We start from the raw sequence: 17,209 nt of genomic DNA, 5'->3' as shown, positions 1-17,209 counted from the left end.
GTGGTTTAGACTAGGGTGATTTAGTGTGATTTAGTCTAAAATGACTTAGTTTAAGGCTAGGATATTCCTTCCTCCTTGCGATTAACGTAAGTGGTTCCCCACTGTAGGTAGGGCGATGCGAACTCCTGTGAACTGTTATGTGTGGTGCACGTCCAATGTGATGGGTACCTCCTCTAGGGTGACCATGGAGGACTTACAAGAGCTCCGTGACTTGGGAGCAGTATGCGAAGGCAGTCCCAAGGAGACAAACTATGAGCTCTCCTAGTCCCGGGCCCCCAGGAACGTGTCCGTAATCTCAACCTCGAATCCCCCACATCCCGGAATGGATGTGGGTATACAAGCCTATGTTTACCATCTTAGGCATTCGGCTTCCTTTTTCTCCTTTTATCCTGGCTCTCTTAAATCGGTGTGATATTGCTCCCTCGCAACTTTACCCAAACAGCTGGGCTGCCATCCAGTGCTTCGAGATGGTTTGCGAATATCTGGGGCTCCTGGCAACCGTTAAAAGTCTTTCTCTTCCTCTTTCTGCTCAAAAATCCTTCCCGGGAGGGTAAGAATAAAGGGGTACCTCTTTTTCTGGGCTGTGCAAAACCGGAGGATCTTAGGCCTCTTCGAAGATTCCTTCCGTGGCTTTAAAGAAACTGTTTTCAAAGTAAGTCTAGCGTGAGGTCGTCATCCTTTTTGGCTTACCCTCAAGGGAAAAGACGCATTCTGACCTACTAGAACTGTGGCGCCGGATTCAACTAGCTAATTAAAATGACCTATGATGGTTTAGATTGGCAGAACTAGCAGATCACTAACATTTTGCTAGCTGTGTTTGGCTCTAATCCCCTTAACCCTCACCTTCCGATGGGTGATCGGGACTCCAGCCGAGATTACGTAGGTAACTGTAGTGAGCCTGATTCCTTTGTTATACTTTCCATTTTCCTGACTTGTTGGCTTTTAATCTTGTTGGCAACTTTATTTAACTTATTCAGTTTTTTCTTATAATTGGAATGGCTGCCGAGAACACTACCCTCAGTCGTTTGATGACTCACTTCCTCACTGAAGGGATGATGATACCTTTGACTCTCAGGCAGAGATCCCTTAGTCCGAGGAACCAGAGGTCTAATCCATGCCTCAGCTAACACCCCAACCTGGTCACAATGCAATCAGCAGGGTTGACCTTAGTAAGGGAGCTATGGTTGAGAGCCTTCTGGGAGCTCGGGTCGAGCATGAAGACGTGCTTGTGATCCCTAATCCCAAAAAGAAAAAAATTAGCTCTAGCGCGGGATAGGTCTTTCCGTTATGGACAAGCACTTCAACATTAGTGGCTTCATTGATTCCCAGCTACTACCGTATGCCGAAAGCTTCTTTCGTGAGGAGGATTTGGCTGCCAAGCGAAGTGGACATATTGAAGCCTTCTCCGAGTTGCCGCTATAGCAAGGAAAGTGGATCCGGTCCTGTCCCAGTGTCAGGTTCTGGAGGGAAAGTATAGGGCTATCCAATGCGAAATTGCTAAGTTGAAAGCTGACGAAGAAACTATAGGGACTAAGCTGGGTGAAGCTGATAAGTTGAAGGAGGTTGGGGAGGAGATCCAGCACCTCATTAATCGAGATCTCTCTCTTGGTAAGCAAATTAATGATGCTCAAGGTCGGGCCATTGCTACGGAAAACAAGGTAAAAGAGCTTGAGAGGGAGTTGGCTGAGTTCGTAAAATTGACAAACGTGGCTCGCCTTGAGGCTACTAACATGTGAAAGAAGAATAAGGAGATCATCAAGGATACTCGTGGTGCCATTATCACTACCGAGGAGGCGATTAAGGCCCAAGTTCTTCTACTGGCTCCCGATTTTGACCCTTCTGCTATCGGTGCTTTCAAGACGATCCAGGATGGCAAGATTATTTGAACTCTATTTTTGGTTGCTTGTAATATGAACTCTCTAGTAACTTTTCGAGTTGTTGGGCCGATGTGTTGCCCTTATGCTAGACTTTGAAACTATGACTTCTGGGCTTTTGGACTTGATTGGTTTTAAACTTGTAGATTTATGATATGTTTAATTACTTTGGCCGTTTAGTCGTGTGACATTTATGCTAACTTAGTTGCTTAGTCATTTTTTTATGGATATCTGTTCTTTCCGTGTAAGGGGCTCCCGAGTTGATTAGTCCTGGGAAGCCATAGCCATAACTTAGCAATAATGTCGATAAGAAAAATCATTGAAAAATTGGGCCGTCCTCGTTGAAATCCCTTGCCACTGTTCTGAGCTAACGGCAAGGGAAAAGAGTACCCCTTCCTTTACAGAATACGACAGTACAAGTAGGTGTGATAAATGCAAAATTGAAACAAGATGAATAATAAAATAACACAAGAAATAAAGAAAATAACCAAACGTGATTGGAAGGCAGACTGATCCTCAGGAGCGTTGTTCCTTAGGAGTAAAATCTCCTAAGGTTTATCGCATTCCAAGTCCATGGTATCTCCTTCCTATTTAATTGCTCCAGCTTATACATGCCTTTGCCCTGCACCTCTTTCACCCTTAAGGTCCTTCCCAATTGGTGGACAACTTTCCTTCCCTCGAGGTCGGTGGACCGATATCGTTGTGGTGCAGGAACAGGTCTCCTTCCTCGAATCTTCTGTTATGTACCTTGCGATCGTAATGTAGTGCCAACCTCTGCTTCAGTGATGCTTCTGACAAGTGGGCCATTGCCCCGATCTCGTCTAACAAGGCCTTTTCGCTTGCCTCGTTGCCTCCGCCTAATAGCAGTCTTGTGCTGGGTTCCTCTATCTCTACGAGAAAAATGGTATCTACTCCATAGGTGAGCCGGAAAGGAATCTCCTTGGTAGCGGATTGTGACGTCGTCCTATAAGACCATATTATCAAGGCTAGCTCGTCTGCCCACAACCCTTTCCTTTGTTCCAAGCGCTTCTTCAGCCCTTTCAGGATGAACTTGTTTGCCATCTCTACTTGCCCGTTACTTTGGGGGTTTTCTACCAAGGAGAATCTTTGCTTGATATCAAGGCCTACTGAGAACCCTCTAAATTTGGTGATTACTTGCCTCCATAAGAATTTTTGGCAGTTTGTCGATGATATATTTGCCAACGGCTCTACTTCTACCCACTTGCTATAGTAGTCAATGGCCAAAATTAGGTACTTAACTTGTCCTAGGATCGTCGGAAATGGTCCCAACAGGTCGACTTCTTATTGGTAGAAAGGTCGGGAGGCTATAATGGAACTCAGCTCCTCTGCCGGTGCCTTATGAAGTTTGCATTCTCTTGGCACCTGAGATACTTCTTCACATACTCGCTAGCATCGGTCATCATTGTACGCCGATAATGCCCAGCCCTAACAAGCTTCCTGGCCAGGGACTTCCCCTTAATGTGGTGTCCACAAAATCCCTCATGCACTTCTTTTAGAACGTACTCTGTTTGCTTAGGTCGCAAATATTTCAGCAAAGGTTGGTTGAGAACTCTTTTGTAGAATTGGCCTTGTACTACCGTGTACATGGTGGCCTTTCTTCTCACGAGCTTAGCATCTTCCATGCTTTCTGGCAGGTCTCTTTCTTCTAGGAATCATTGGATAGGGTCTATCCAGGAAGGTGGTTCTTGGTGACCCTAGGTCAAGTATAGGGCTACTGATGGCTCATTTGCCAAGCCTTGGACGAGAGATTAGTTCTTTCTCTCTCTCTCTCTCTCTCTCTCTCTCTCTCTCTCTCTCTCTCTCTCTCTACTGTGTGTGTGTGTTTTGGATCTTGTGTCTGAGTTCTTGCATGATCCAGGAGTTGTCGCTGCATGTACCCACAAATAGACGCCTTTCTAGAAACTGATCACGGGAGTAGTCTTGACCAGAGGGGGTTGGTTGATGCTTCCAAGAGGTTCCTGTGCTCAACCTACTCATGAGATGACGCCCTTGGCGCTCGTTGTTCTCACCTTCTCCTGGTTTGTCCTCTGAGCAGAGAAAAGCCTCCATCCTCAGCTCGCGTCAGGTCCCCATAGACGGTGCCATTGTTCGTGAGTTCGGTGGGTGAGCTAGTGTCAGGATGTTTAGGGTCAAGGGAGACCTGAATGTGAACTTTCGATGGGAGGAACTGCGTCTACAATTCGCCGGATGGTTGGCGGGTGGAGCCACTTGCAAGAATATTCTGATGCTAAAATTAGTGTCTGTACGATAAGGCAACTACATTAGAGTTATTGTGACGTACCTCTGGAGAGAGGGTAGGTCCCTCTCCTTTATTCCCATTCGTCGAGTGGCCCTCCTGCTCAGGCCTAGCTCTCTAAAAATTTCCACCAGTTGTCCAGATCTCTGCTGAATATATCGTCACACGATAGACATGTTGTGTGGATTGGTCATGAATCCTCTAACAAATCTCTAATTCCTATTGTCCTAGGCTAGAACAATAATTAACTCTACGATTAAATTAAACTATTTATTACAATATGATTAAAATCGTTTAACAATTCTACGTTTCTTTCCTTTGCACTTTTTCTTTTGTATTAAACAACTTTTTTTTATCAAAGGCTCTAAAATATTTCTTTTAAAAAATTGAATTAAAAAAAGTGAATTTTTCGTCAACTTGAATAAATAGAATTAAGTTGACATGCATTTTTCTGACATGCCAAAAAAAATAAAAATAAAAATAGAGTAACTTAATTTTCAACCCTAATTTATTATTTGTCATGAGATGGTCTGAATTATTGATCGATCCTTTTATATTGAGAGCTCTAAAATTAGCTAATCAATAATTAATATCAATTATTAAAACTATTAAATTAAAATAATAATACAAAATTATTATATGCATAATAAAAATTAATTAATAAATCAATTATTATATATTTATGTATAAATATTTATATTATTTATTTTATTTTTATTTTTTATATTTTAATATATATTTTATATTACTGATTAATTTAATAATTAATTTTTGGTACGTAATATGTTCGATACTAATATTCTTGAAAAATATTTAAAATAATTCCGAATCCATAATATTTATTAGGTTTAATTATTCTGTAAGTTTTTATAATTTTATCAAATTTTTAATTAAATTTTTATATTTTTTAATTAAATTTTTGTATTATATAATTTTTTAATTTAATCCTTTTTTTAAATGTTAAAAATCTAAAAAACGTTAATAAATTATAAATTTACTTATCTATCCATGTCTCTCACCCATCATTGGTTGCTCTCCGTTACTTTTCCCACTCAACTCTTCTTCCATCACAGTTTCATCCCCACTCAACTCTTCTTCCGTCACAATTCCATGGTCAATTTTATCTCCTATAACCTCATCATCATCAAGCATTTTCCAAACATTAGAACATGACTCATCATCTTTCACAGTCCCTTGTTCATAGCTACCATTTGATGATATCACATATTTTTCATAATTCTTAATCAATTTTCAACATCATTCTTTCTAAAATATATAATTTATGAGAGTCAGCTTTTGTGTTGCAAGATTCATGTAGGATAGTAAAAAGAATGAGAATGAGGTGTGTAAGCTTTCGAAATAAAAGGATCAAGTAGTTACTCTTGCGTACTCTTTTCTGTGTGTACTCTTTTTTTTAACTGTAGATTGGTTCATTAGATAAAATTAATTGTAGATAACTATAATAAATTATTTCTAGTATTAAGAGAAAGTGTTTTGTAATAATAACTATTTTTTCCTTATCTTTGTTTGTAAATAGAGATATATCAGTGTCAAACTAACATGCTATTTGAATTTTGGTAACATATTACGAATGTTTATTTTTATCATCAACATGCTATCTGAACAGATGAAGAGTTATTTATATTATTTTATCATTTCTTTTTAACATGATATGTTTACCAAACAATTTTCTTACGCTGATGAAAATGTAATTAATGTCATTAAAAAGTTGTGGTTCAGATTTATTTTTTCATAAACCGTGTCCGTTGCCACTGCAACAATATTTCAGTGATTTTTTCATTTTTCCGGCTTGTCAAGAAGAAGATGAAGTCTCGTCGCGAGAAAGAAAAAGTCATTTTTATTTAAAAACAGAACGGACCGAGGCCACATCTTTATTTGGAATCGAGTAGTGCAATACAAACAGCAACACTTGTGAAAGAAAGGCAAGAGAGGAAGACGAGATGGCGATGTGAGTACTCACCAAGAAGCACAGCTGCAGAAAGAGAGACATGATGTGTGAGCAGTGGAGCATATCAAAGCGTTGGACACAGTGATAGCGGACGAGCAGAAAGAGCAGGAAGAGAGGCATGATGTGTGAGCAGTGGAGCATATCAAGCGTTGGACACAGTGATAACGGACGAGCAGAAAGAGCGTGCAGTAGATCTGACGGTGAAGCTCAACGAAAGAGTTGGGGTAAGTTTGTGAGTAAAAATAACCAGATTTTTTTTGGAATTTCGAAATATAAAGATGTGATTAGTTAGGTTTTATACTCTAATAGTAAGCATATTTATTTTTTTAATAGAATATTCTATTATTTTAAATATATTTTTACAGTAAAAATTAAATTAAAAAAATTATAATATAAAAATTTAATTAAGACAATTTAAAAATTTAATTAAAAATTCGATAAATTAATTAATTCTACATATTATGGTATCATACATAACCAATGAAAAGACATGGTGAAACTTTAGTCTTCCAATATCCTCCAAATGCATTAATTAGGGGTCCTGGCCTGATTGGCAAATTATTTATTTATATATATTGGTGTCACAAGTCACAACATATATACTCACAAAAGAGAAAATTTTTTTTCTTAAATATCAATATAATTGTGTTTCTTATTGATATTTATTTTAACATTTAAACTCATTTTTTTTAACCTTTATATAAAAAATCCCATTAATACTCATTTTAAATTTCAAATGATACTTATTTTTTCAAAAAAAAAAAAAAAGACACACTAGGATGAATTATGATTTGAAACTTACTTACTACTGCTTCCCCCAAACTTTTCGCCATGTTAATCTCAGATGCATCCATCCTTAAATCAAAGCTTAGTAGTGAAGGTTGATCAGAAAATTATATATTTTGTACTCAATGATCACCTATTAAAGATATATATATTTTCAAACACATGTGTTTTTTTGGTTGCTCAAACACATCTGAGTTAGTCAATGTTATTTTGACATATATAAATAGTAAACAATAAATATGCACATTTCATGAATATATCAAGATATGCCTGTTGACATACATATCTAATAATTAATAAATTAATTAATCTACTAGTACTAATAATAGAGATATGAATGATACACAAAAATTAGTGTTCACAGAGAGAATAATTACCCATTTTCCATATATGAGATCTTAAATAAAATATTCAAACAAAATTGTCTCTAATAAAAAAAATGCATGCACATATATATTATTCTAAAAAATAAATAAATAAATAAATAAATAAATTTGATGCACCTAAAATTTAAAATATTTTATGATTTTTTAATCACATCTATTTTTTACAATTATTTCCGTTGTCAAAGTAAAAAACAGTTATTTTATTTATATGACACTACATAATTAAATATAAGTATAAAATTATTTAATCTGATAGTATTAAAATTAAATTTTAAAAAAATTAGAATAAATTAATAATAAAGATGAGTGTGTGGGTTAATTATTTTAGAAAGAGTTTTGCTAGGAAACTAAAAGGGGTTCAGTCAAAAACCTGCCAAACTTTTTAATGGGTTGGACTTCGAAATTCATCTTAATAAAAATAAGTTAATATACATCGATGTTTCTTCTGTTAAGTATTAGAATGTTTCTTTTTCATACTAAATAGATGTTCTTTTATATATTTTTCAAGTTTTTTTATTGCAAATGTGAATATCTCTATTTCTTTAAGAATTTTATAATTTTTTTTAATTCTATAAATATAAAATATAACTGGATATTTCTTTTGTTAAGCATTAGGATGTTTTTTTTTTCATATTAAATGGATATTTTTTATATTTCTGTAATTATTCAAGAACAACTCGTACTCTACCACTCATTCCTTAAACAATTTCTGAAGTTGAACCAAGTGCAAGGCAGAGACCGACTGGATGTGATGGAATCGCGATTTGACTGATTCGAAGGGAGATTGGATGTGATAGAATTGCGATTTGACCGATTCGGCCACGAAGAGCTGGTCTAGTTGAACAGTTTGGACTTTACGTTATCGGAACACCCAGTTAGAGAAGCAATCAGAGAATTGAACGGCTGGGATAGCATCTGAGTAGAGAGAAAGACTGAAATCAGAAGTTAAGAGAAAACGATTGTGAGGGAACTTGTGGCGGAGGGAGTGCTAGTCTCCACCGGAGCAAAACTCCATGACGATGCAAGAGAAGTGCGAGGCTTCGAACTCGGCCTAGAGGGTAGGGAGGAAAGGATGGTTCAGCATCTTGAGAATCCTTCTCTTCATTTCGGCTCTCTCTGTCTGAAGTGGATAGGTTAATATGGGAGAGAAGAGAAAGATTTTTATAGGCTTTAATTATGTTTACTTAATCAATTTTAAATTTTTTAATTTTAAATTTAAAAAATTTAAAAATAATTATTAATAATTATAATTAATTAAATTGTTCACTTTTTGGTTGGTCAGACATTTGGTTCTCTATACTTTTCCTTTTAGAAATGAAAAAAAAAATTGTATGTAATCTAGTATAATGGTTAGTTAGTGTGTTTTTTTCTAATATAAATTTTTATTTAATTTTTAATTTTAATTAACGAATCAGACCTCAAATTTAAAGAATAATAAAATTTATAGAAAAATCTAACTATCATATTTCATGGTGCATAAATCAGAGGATTTAATTTGTGTTGAAAGAAATTTTTTATTTCACTATAAAAATAAATCAGAAGATCCGATTAGCACACTTAAAAAAATTTTAATACTAAAATATAAATTGAAGAGACAGATTTATATGTTCAAAAAATAAATATGAGAGTAGATTTGTATGTTTAAAAAAAAACTAAAAACGAAAGTAACAAGTCTAAAGTCTCCACATAAATATAGAGCAACTTTTTTAACACGTGAGGAGTCCTAAAAATTCCACTATAAATAGAGAGTTGGTTTCGAGGGTAGGGTCATGATAAGAGCAATAACAGTAATAAGTGTTTGTTTAATTTATAAGAAAAATACTGCTCCAAAAATTGTATTTCAATGGCTCCAGTGCATATTATTTCTCCCATCAACGTTGGACACATTGATGATGTCATAGAACTTAGTAAGACTAAGCCAGACACTATTCCCCAAAGGTTTGTGAGAGACATTACAGAAAGACCAACAATAGCTACGTTAACTCCTAATAAAGCTCCCATCATTACTACTCCAACACATAATAATCATCACATGCCTATCATTGATTTCTCCAATCTTAGTAAACATAACACACATGAACTCTTCCTTCATGAGCTTCTGAACCTTGCAACTGCTTGTCAGAACTGGGGATTTTTTCAGGTAACAATCTACTGAAATTTAATTTGAAATTTTGAATACACACACTAAATTAAAACATATACTTGTTATTTTTTTTTGCTGTCTAACTTTTCCAGTTATAATATTTTGAGGATATTATTGTTATTGAAATTTAATTTTTATGCACTAACTTGGTGTAAAGAAATTTTATACAAATAATTAATTTTGTATTTATTATATCAGTAAAAATAACTAATTTTTACAATCTCTATTTAAACATTCATCTAAATGTATAAATTTAACTTGGTAATCGTAATTTTTTTTTATCAAAATTAAACTCTTATTATTATTAGTGTTTATGAAAATTAAAGTTGAGTATGGTGATTATTTTTAGGTGGTCAATCATGGTGTTGACCTCAATCTGATGGAGAGCATAGAGAAGATGAGCAACGAGTTTTTTATGCTACCTTTGGAAGAGAAACAAAAATATCCAATGCTACCTGGAACAATCCAAGGGTATGGACAGGCTTTTGTTTTTTCAGAGGACCAAAAGTTGGATTGGTGCAATATGTTGGCTCTTGCAATTGAACCTCAACATGCTAGGAATCCAAATCTGTGGCCTAAGAAGCCAGAAAAGTTCAGGTAACGACCCTAAATTAGTGGCTAAGACATGTGCATGAGTGGCAGTTTTAGTTGTTTCTTAAAGTCCTACACAGGATTCCATACCCAGCAATAGCTAAATTGTAGTGAAATTTGTTTGTGTGAATGGGGGTGTGTGTTTGAACCAAAAAAAAATCTTTAATTAATAATTGTCTCTTAATCTTACCCTTTTATTCCATTATCTTTTTAAAAATATATTTTGTGTATAAATCTATATTTATAGTGTAAGATATTGTGTTAATTTATATTTAGTTTATTATAAATCACTCCCACTTTATCTAATAATAAAATAGTATTCATTCGATATATGAGATAAGAACGAAGATAAATAATATATAAAATATATTTTACGTATATTAAAAACTAAAAATTTTTACTATTTTTAGCTATTGATCTCAGCTATATAACTATAGTTAATATTAATTAGTTAATTTTAGTATTTAGATTTATAATTTTAAGATTTAAGATTTATATATAATTTAGAATTTAAAATTTTAGATAAATAAATAATTTAAAAAAATTAGTTGATATTAGTTAAAAAAAATTTAGTTTTTTAACATCACTCATTTTATGATTAAGATCAACGATTAAAAACACCGAACCACTTTATTTTGTAGCATTTCCTAAAGGAAAAGTATAGGTTACCAACATATTATCCGCCAACTTCTGCCAACTCTTATTTATATTTGTGTTTCATGGAAGTGTGTTAGTAGATGTGTCTAATAATTAATAATTTTAAATACATATATAAAGAAACACATCCAGAAAATATATCTATAAAGACACTTCTATTAAACATAGTTATAAAAAAGATATTTTTATTAGACACATCCACGAACACACTTCCATGAAACACAATTATAAATAAGAGTTGGCAGAAGTTGGCAGATATGCTGTTGATAACGTAGCAGAACCGTTTCCTAAAATGCTTGCAATAGTATAATGCGTATCTTAATTACTTTATAAGATGCATGATTAAACAGTCATGTGCGTGGTGGCAGTGAAACATTGGAAGAGTACTCAAGAGAAGTAAGGAAGCTATGTGAAAATCTGGTAAAGTACATAGCAATAGGACTAGGTTTGAAAGAAGAGGCGTTTGATTCAATGTTTGGGGAGGCAGTGCAAGCAATAAGGATAAACTACTACCCAGCATGTTCAAGACCTGAGCTTGTGATGGGTCTGAGCCCCCATTCAGATGGAAGTGCTCTCACTGTGCTTCAGCAAGCAAAGGGAAGCCCTGTGGGGCTTCAAATTCTCAAGGATGGTATTTGGATTCCTGTTCACACTCTTCCAAATGCTCTTGTCATCAACATTGGTGATACCATAGAAGTAATTAAGCCCTCTCCATTTCTCTTTCTTCTTTGCTTTTTAATGAGGAAAGAATAAGTTTTTTCTTTTATCTAATTTTTTTCGGCACCTACTATTATTAGTAAAAAATTTTAAATATTATATTTTAATAAATATAAAATAAATATATTAAAAATTTATTTTTTTATATTTTTAATAAAAAAAGTTTTCAATTTATAATTTTAAAGTTAGCCAGACCCTTCTTTTTATTTTACATTAGGGATAGAGAATTTTAATTCGAATAAACTCTGTTTTTTTTTTTATTGAGACTTCTGTTTAAAATAAAAAGTTATTTTTTATTACACTACTCACACATTTACTCACCTGCACTGAGTTTTTCAAAGTAAATTCAAACCACATCTTAATTTTAACTGAAGTTTGAATTTAGTGCATTTTTTTAAGAGGTAGCCAAATTTACCATCTCATCCTTGCAAAGTAATTTTCATTTACAAAGATCTAGAAACTTAGCTTCGGATGATGGGCTCTAGCCAAAATTGATACATAATAAGCTTTAGCTAATGTCTGTTACTAAAAATATATGTTATTGTTATTGTTAGTAAGAATTATTAATTTTGTAGGATAAATGATTAAATTAGTTTTTGAAAAATTTTTTAATCAAATTCGCTCTTTAAAAATTTTAAATTAGTTATTTTAGTAATTTCGTCACTTCTGTTGCTAATGGTGTCAAAGTTTATTGATGTGATACGTTAATTGACACTACAATACATACTTAGTAGTCTTAATTGGTAGCTAATATGATAAATTTATAAAATTAGATTAAATAAATTTTAAATTGAGAGATTTTAATACCTCAAATTTTTTCCCTAATTAACTTTTGATTCGATTTAATTTCATAAACTTGTAATGTTAATAATTAATTAAAAATTTTATGTGTGTTGTAATATCATTTAACGTGTTATATTAATAAATTTTGACATCATCAACAGAAAAATGATTAAAAGACTAATACGATTATTTAAAATTTTAAAGGATAAATTTAATTTTAGAAAACGAATAATTTTTTAGGAATGAATTTGAGTATTTATTTTAATGCTGCAGGTTCTGACAAATGGGAAATACAAGAGTGTGGAGCATAGAGCTGTGGCTAATGAGAATAAAGATAGACTCTCACTTGTGACATTTTATGCTCCTAGCTACGAAGTAGAACTTGGTCCAATGCCAGAATTTGTTGATGCAAACCACCCATGCAAGTTTAGAAGATACAATCATGGAGAATATAGTAAACATTACGTAACACATAGATTGCAAGGAAAAAAGGCCTTAGACTTTGCAAAGATCCAAACCAGCAATGCATTCTAGGAAGGCCCACCTAGCTTTTTAATTGGAAAATCAAGTGTTACCATATTTAAAATTTTATATTACATGACTTATTTTAATTTAATGCCAGCGTTGATATATCACACTACTTAACCTTATTAAGTAGAAATCATTGCAAATGTTATAAAAATTAACAGCACAAGTATATCATGGCCAGCTTCTTGATTGGCGCAGTTAATTTAAGGATAAACTACCAGAATGTATTTAAATTATTTTATTACTGAAAATTATTTTAAAATTTTATTATCGATAAAAGTAATTCATAAATTATTTAAAAATGTAATAAAAATGCACAATCGTAAATTGAGATATTTTACGTTAATAAAAAAGAATAATGTGATAAATAAAATTTTTTATGTGACAAATAAAATTTTAATATTAATAAGTAAATTATGTTACTTTTTTTTAACAGAATAAATCTTGAGTCACGATTGAACATTTTTTACATATTTTTAAATTATTTAAATACATTTCTATCGATAATAAAATTTAAAATTATTTTTATTAATATTAAAATAAATCGAGTGTATTCTTGATAATTTCCTCTTAATTTAATTTAGACGACGTAAAAGAATAAGATATGATTGTGGGTTTAACTATTTATGTATTTATGTTATCTTGGAAAGGGAACTAGTTAGTGATATCTTATTATGCCAAATTGTATTGGTATGTGAACAATAATGTCAATCAAGACGAAGTATAAAACTGAATGAATAACAGCGCCACTTTTCAATTATTTCCATTGTATAGTGTTTATAAATTGATATCTAAATTTTGTTTAACTTATTTTTGTAATAAATTTTAATTTTTTAAAAATTATATATTTTTTAAAGAGATAAATACTAAATTGGTATCTAAAAGATTATCATGTAACACCCTAATTTTTGACGCGTTATGACTAATGTCAAATATTTAGGTGTTACTTGTCGTAAAGACCTACTTGGTTCTAGACTCAGATTTTATTAGTTAATATTAATAAAATTTTTTATCAATTTAGCATGACTAAACTATTAATTGTAAAATATCATTTAGTTGCTCGTAAGGTTAGTTCTTAAAACTATGTCGCAGATAAACACATGGTAGCAGAGAATATCATACATACATATATGCAGATATATACAGGAGTTAAGTTTAGAAATACATGTCATTTATCCAAAAGTCGAGTACTACACCAAGTTATATATACAGATACAAAAGAGGAAGTCAGTCCCAACCCTCATACGGGTTTCCTAAACTGGAACCGAATTACTAAGAGGTCCTTCCCCTCTAAAAGTACTACAAAAACGAGGGAAAAGTAATACTACTGATCATCATAAGGAGTAAAAGGTCAGTTAGGTCAATCTCCGGAATGGTCTGCAACTAGAGCGAACATGTACGGCATGCAGGGATCAAAACGTGGGCGATGTATCGAAACCCGAAACTCAACGAGCTCCTCTGCCGATCCCATCTGGGGAGGGAGAGGGGGAGAAAGAAAAAGAAGAAGGGTGAGAACTTAGAGTTCTCAGCAAGGTAAAAGGGGAATCTAAGGTCTCTGTCTCTAAGTTGTCGTAAAACAGAGAAAAAAACAAACACAGGACGCATGGCACAAGCATACATACAACAAGTAAATAGTATAGACAATTAGAAAAAGGGCAATAAATAATTCACAAGAAGTTTATATCCACAAACAAGATGATACAAGCCTGTTCCTAGCGCAGGCCATGAGCTCATACTTCGGTTGTCTACCCGCAACCCGACGTTACTCGGGGCGAGCCCCGAATATGGTCTCTTTACCATGTCAATTAGGCATAATTATCATCATGAGCGAACCCATGTCAATTAGGATATCTTAGCATCACGGTAAGAGGCAGGCTATCAATTAGGCAAACATTCCCGCATTAGCAATCTCAGACTATCAGTTACGCGAGCACTTTCGCATTAGCAATTTGGCACAAGGCCCATTAAATATACAATTCTCAACTTTTGTTTCATTCATTGTTCCTCATTCTCTTTTCTTTTCTTTATGCCTCCACATCACCATTTACTTACACGTACTTCCACATCACCGTTTTATCATACATACCTCTCCATCACCATTTTATCATACGTACCTCCGCATCACCTTTTAACTTTAAATTTTCCTAGGGGCAACTTACATTCTTACTTATTTTTGACTTGTTTAACCTGATACCTTCTTGATGATCAGTTTTCTATTTAATAATTAATATAACAAATGAACTCGGATTTGCGCAAATTTTATGTCCACGCGTTCGTATTAAACTCAAGTTTCTAAAAAACTAAAAATCATATTTTTCTGAGTAGTCTAACACTAGATATTAGAGAAAAATCGAGATTGTAGTTCTAGATTTTTGGAACAGCACCTTGCTATCTTGTTATGTGGTTTTTATGTTGTGAAAGCTTATGCACAAACTATCTCTCTTGGTAAGGTAATTCTAGGGACTCTAATCTTTAATTTGAATTAGGTTTTACTGCATTTAGATTAGAATTGAATTTTATTCTATGTTTTAAAATTCTGCTACTACACTTATAAGGATTCAGAAAAACAGCAAACAGCAGTGTTTTTATAAAATCCATAATAATTTTAATTCTAATCCGTTGCTTCTAAATTTTGGTGAGATTACACTTAACTCCCCTATGTTTCAAAATCCACAAGTTTCAGGTTCATATCACTTCATTTGATTATTAATTGTCAATTAGAAGTGGTGCCCTGTTTTCATAAATCAGTTCAGAATTTTCAGCATGCAATCCAGATTCCAAGTTACTTAATTAAGTCAAAAAAACAGATATGGACATGAAATTTGTACTCACTTAAAATAGACTGATATATCTTTAAAATATTTTTGAAAGTAACTCAAAATTCCATGTAAATCAAAAGTTATAGCGTCTGGAAGTTGGTACTGCAGAACTAGAAAATCAGAAAATTCTGTAGCAACCACTAAACTTCAAAAAATCCTATCTTTCAAACCACTTGGCCAAATTCCCTGAAAGTTTTATGGAGCAATGTAACACCCAAATATTCAAATCCTTATACTCGAGTCATAAGTCAATGATATTACGGTGGTACAACTCTCAGGTGGATTTTTTTTATTACATAGTTTATAAGTATAATTGGAAGGAGTATTAATCGAGAAGTTTGAAAAGGAGTAAAAATAAAATTGTGAATTCGTAGTGCTCACGTATCGACAAAAAGAAGGTAAAGTGGAAACTGAGACGATATAAAGGTAATTCCATCGAGAAGAATAAGATAAAACAAAATATAGATAGGTAACATAAATAATTAGCCACTAGTTGCGACCCGCGAAGTTTAGGCCGACTAAGGTACATCACAGACATTTATCCATTTGTATTAATCTGCTAAACTTATCAGGTATTCAAAGCCCAAAGCATTTTTATTTAAAGTAAACCCCTACTCGGACCATCCGGTTTGGTTCTAAGTCTAATACTAAGCTCGACATTCCCAGTTTTATCGTAAAGGTGGTATTATAAAATCATGCACTATCCTTTAAACTTGATTATTGCAATTACCTCAATCTTATTGTCGCAATTGGCTCGCATCCTGACTCCCTCCTTGTTGGCAATTTCTTGATACATGCCCTGGTAACCCCCACTTGTAACATACACCTAACCCCAATCGGCACGGCCTATTTGGGTGATGACTTCTACATCTCTAACAGCTCGAAACATCTAAAGTAGATGCTGTCTATTTTCCTTTACCGTTTCCTTGGGACTCCTCATTCGTTGCAACGTTATTCTGTCCTTGGAAAAAGCGTTGTGTGTATCCTCTCTCCTTAAACTCTCGACCACTTGGTGCGAATCCTTGGTTGTGCTCCCTATGACTTTGTTTCTCTGCAGTGACCTTTTTCACACACTCTTTAGCAACTCTGCTCTTAAGACTCAATCACAACCTTTTAATAATCCTTGATCCCTATACACACATTACCTAATCGTTCAAACCTATAACATCAGTTTTCTAACAATAGTCATTATCCCATTCCTACACACTTGTTCGAATCCAAAATATATCAACGCTATTTATAAGTTTTCTCTCTTCTCAATCACTAATATCCAATCGATTAAAGCCTAATTAAACCAATCATTTTCAACCATTCGCCTCTAAGTATGTCACTCAGCAATTCCAAAACCAACACATATCACTTATACCACTGTCAAAATTCCTATCTCGGTGTGCTCTCACCGGTTCGTTCTTGGGAATTCCTTCCCTGATTACTTCATTCATGTCCATGAGATACTATTCGGGTCTTGTCCACACTAGACAAGCAATATCGAGGTGATCAGACTCAATATCTCAAGTTAAGTGCTTCAAATTACCAAAGTTACACTCATGGACTTCATGCTAGACGTATCAGTTAGATACCCTAACTAGCACAGGCACAAACTCAGAGTATGCATTGAAGCATAAGCAGTTTCATCCCTCAGGCTCACGAGGACAAACTGCTCTGATACTATAATGTAACACGCTAATATTCAAATACT

At 33.6% G+C, this 17,209-nt stretch overlaps 1 protein-coding gene and 1 long non-coding RNA gene across 2 annotated transcripts; both read left to right on the top strand.

The window, feature by feature from the left end:
* Positions 1-5,148: 5,148 nt before the first annotated feature.
* On the top strand, positions 5,149-8,553 carry LOC140184411 (uncharacterized). The gene is made up of 2 exons (XR_011881015.1): positions 5,149-6,324; positions 7,988-8,553. It is a non-coding gene; the product is annotated as an uncharacterized lncRNA (long non-coding RNA).
* A 460-nt stretch (positions 8,554-9,013) lies between these two features.
* LOC112796452 (protein LATERAL BRANCHING OXIDOREDUCTASE 1) lies at positions 9,014-12,779 on the top strand. Its single transcript, XM_025838910.3, has 4 exons — positions 9,014-9,412; positions 9,765-10,012; positions 11,032-11,359; positions 12,437-12,779. The coding sequence occupies exons 1-4, from the start codon at positions 9,116-9,118 to the stop codon at positions 12,695-12,697; spliced, it is 1,134 nt and encodes a 377-aa protein (XP_025694695.1). The 5' UTR covers positions 9,014-9,115; the 3' UTR covers positions 12,698-12,779.
* Positions 12,780-17,209: the final 4,430 nt, after the last annotated feature.

Source organism: Arachis hypogaea, chromosome 4 (genome assembly GCF_003086295.3).
Source record: "Arachis hypogaea cultivar Tifrunner chromosome 4, arahy.Tifrunner.gnm2.J5K5, whole genome shotgun sequence".
In the NCBI taxonomy this organism is placed as follows: domain Eukaryota; kingdom Viridiplantae; phylum Streptophyta; class Magnoliopsida; order Fabales; family Fabaceae; genus Arachis; species Arachis hypogaea.
The sequence above is the reverse complement of the archived record's forward strand: the minus strand, read 5'-3'. Positions and strand labels throughout refer to the sequence as shown.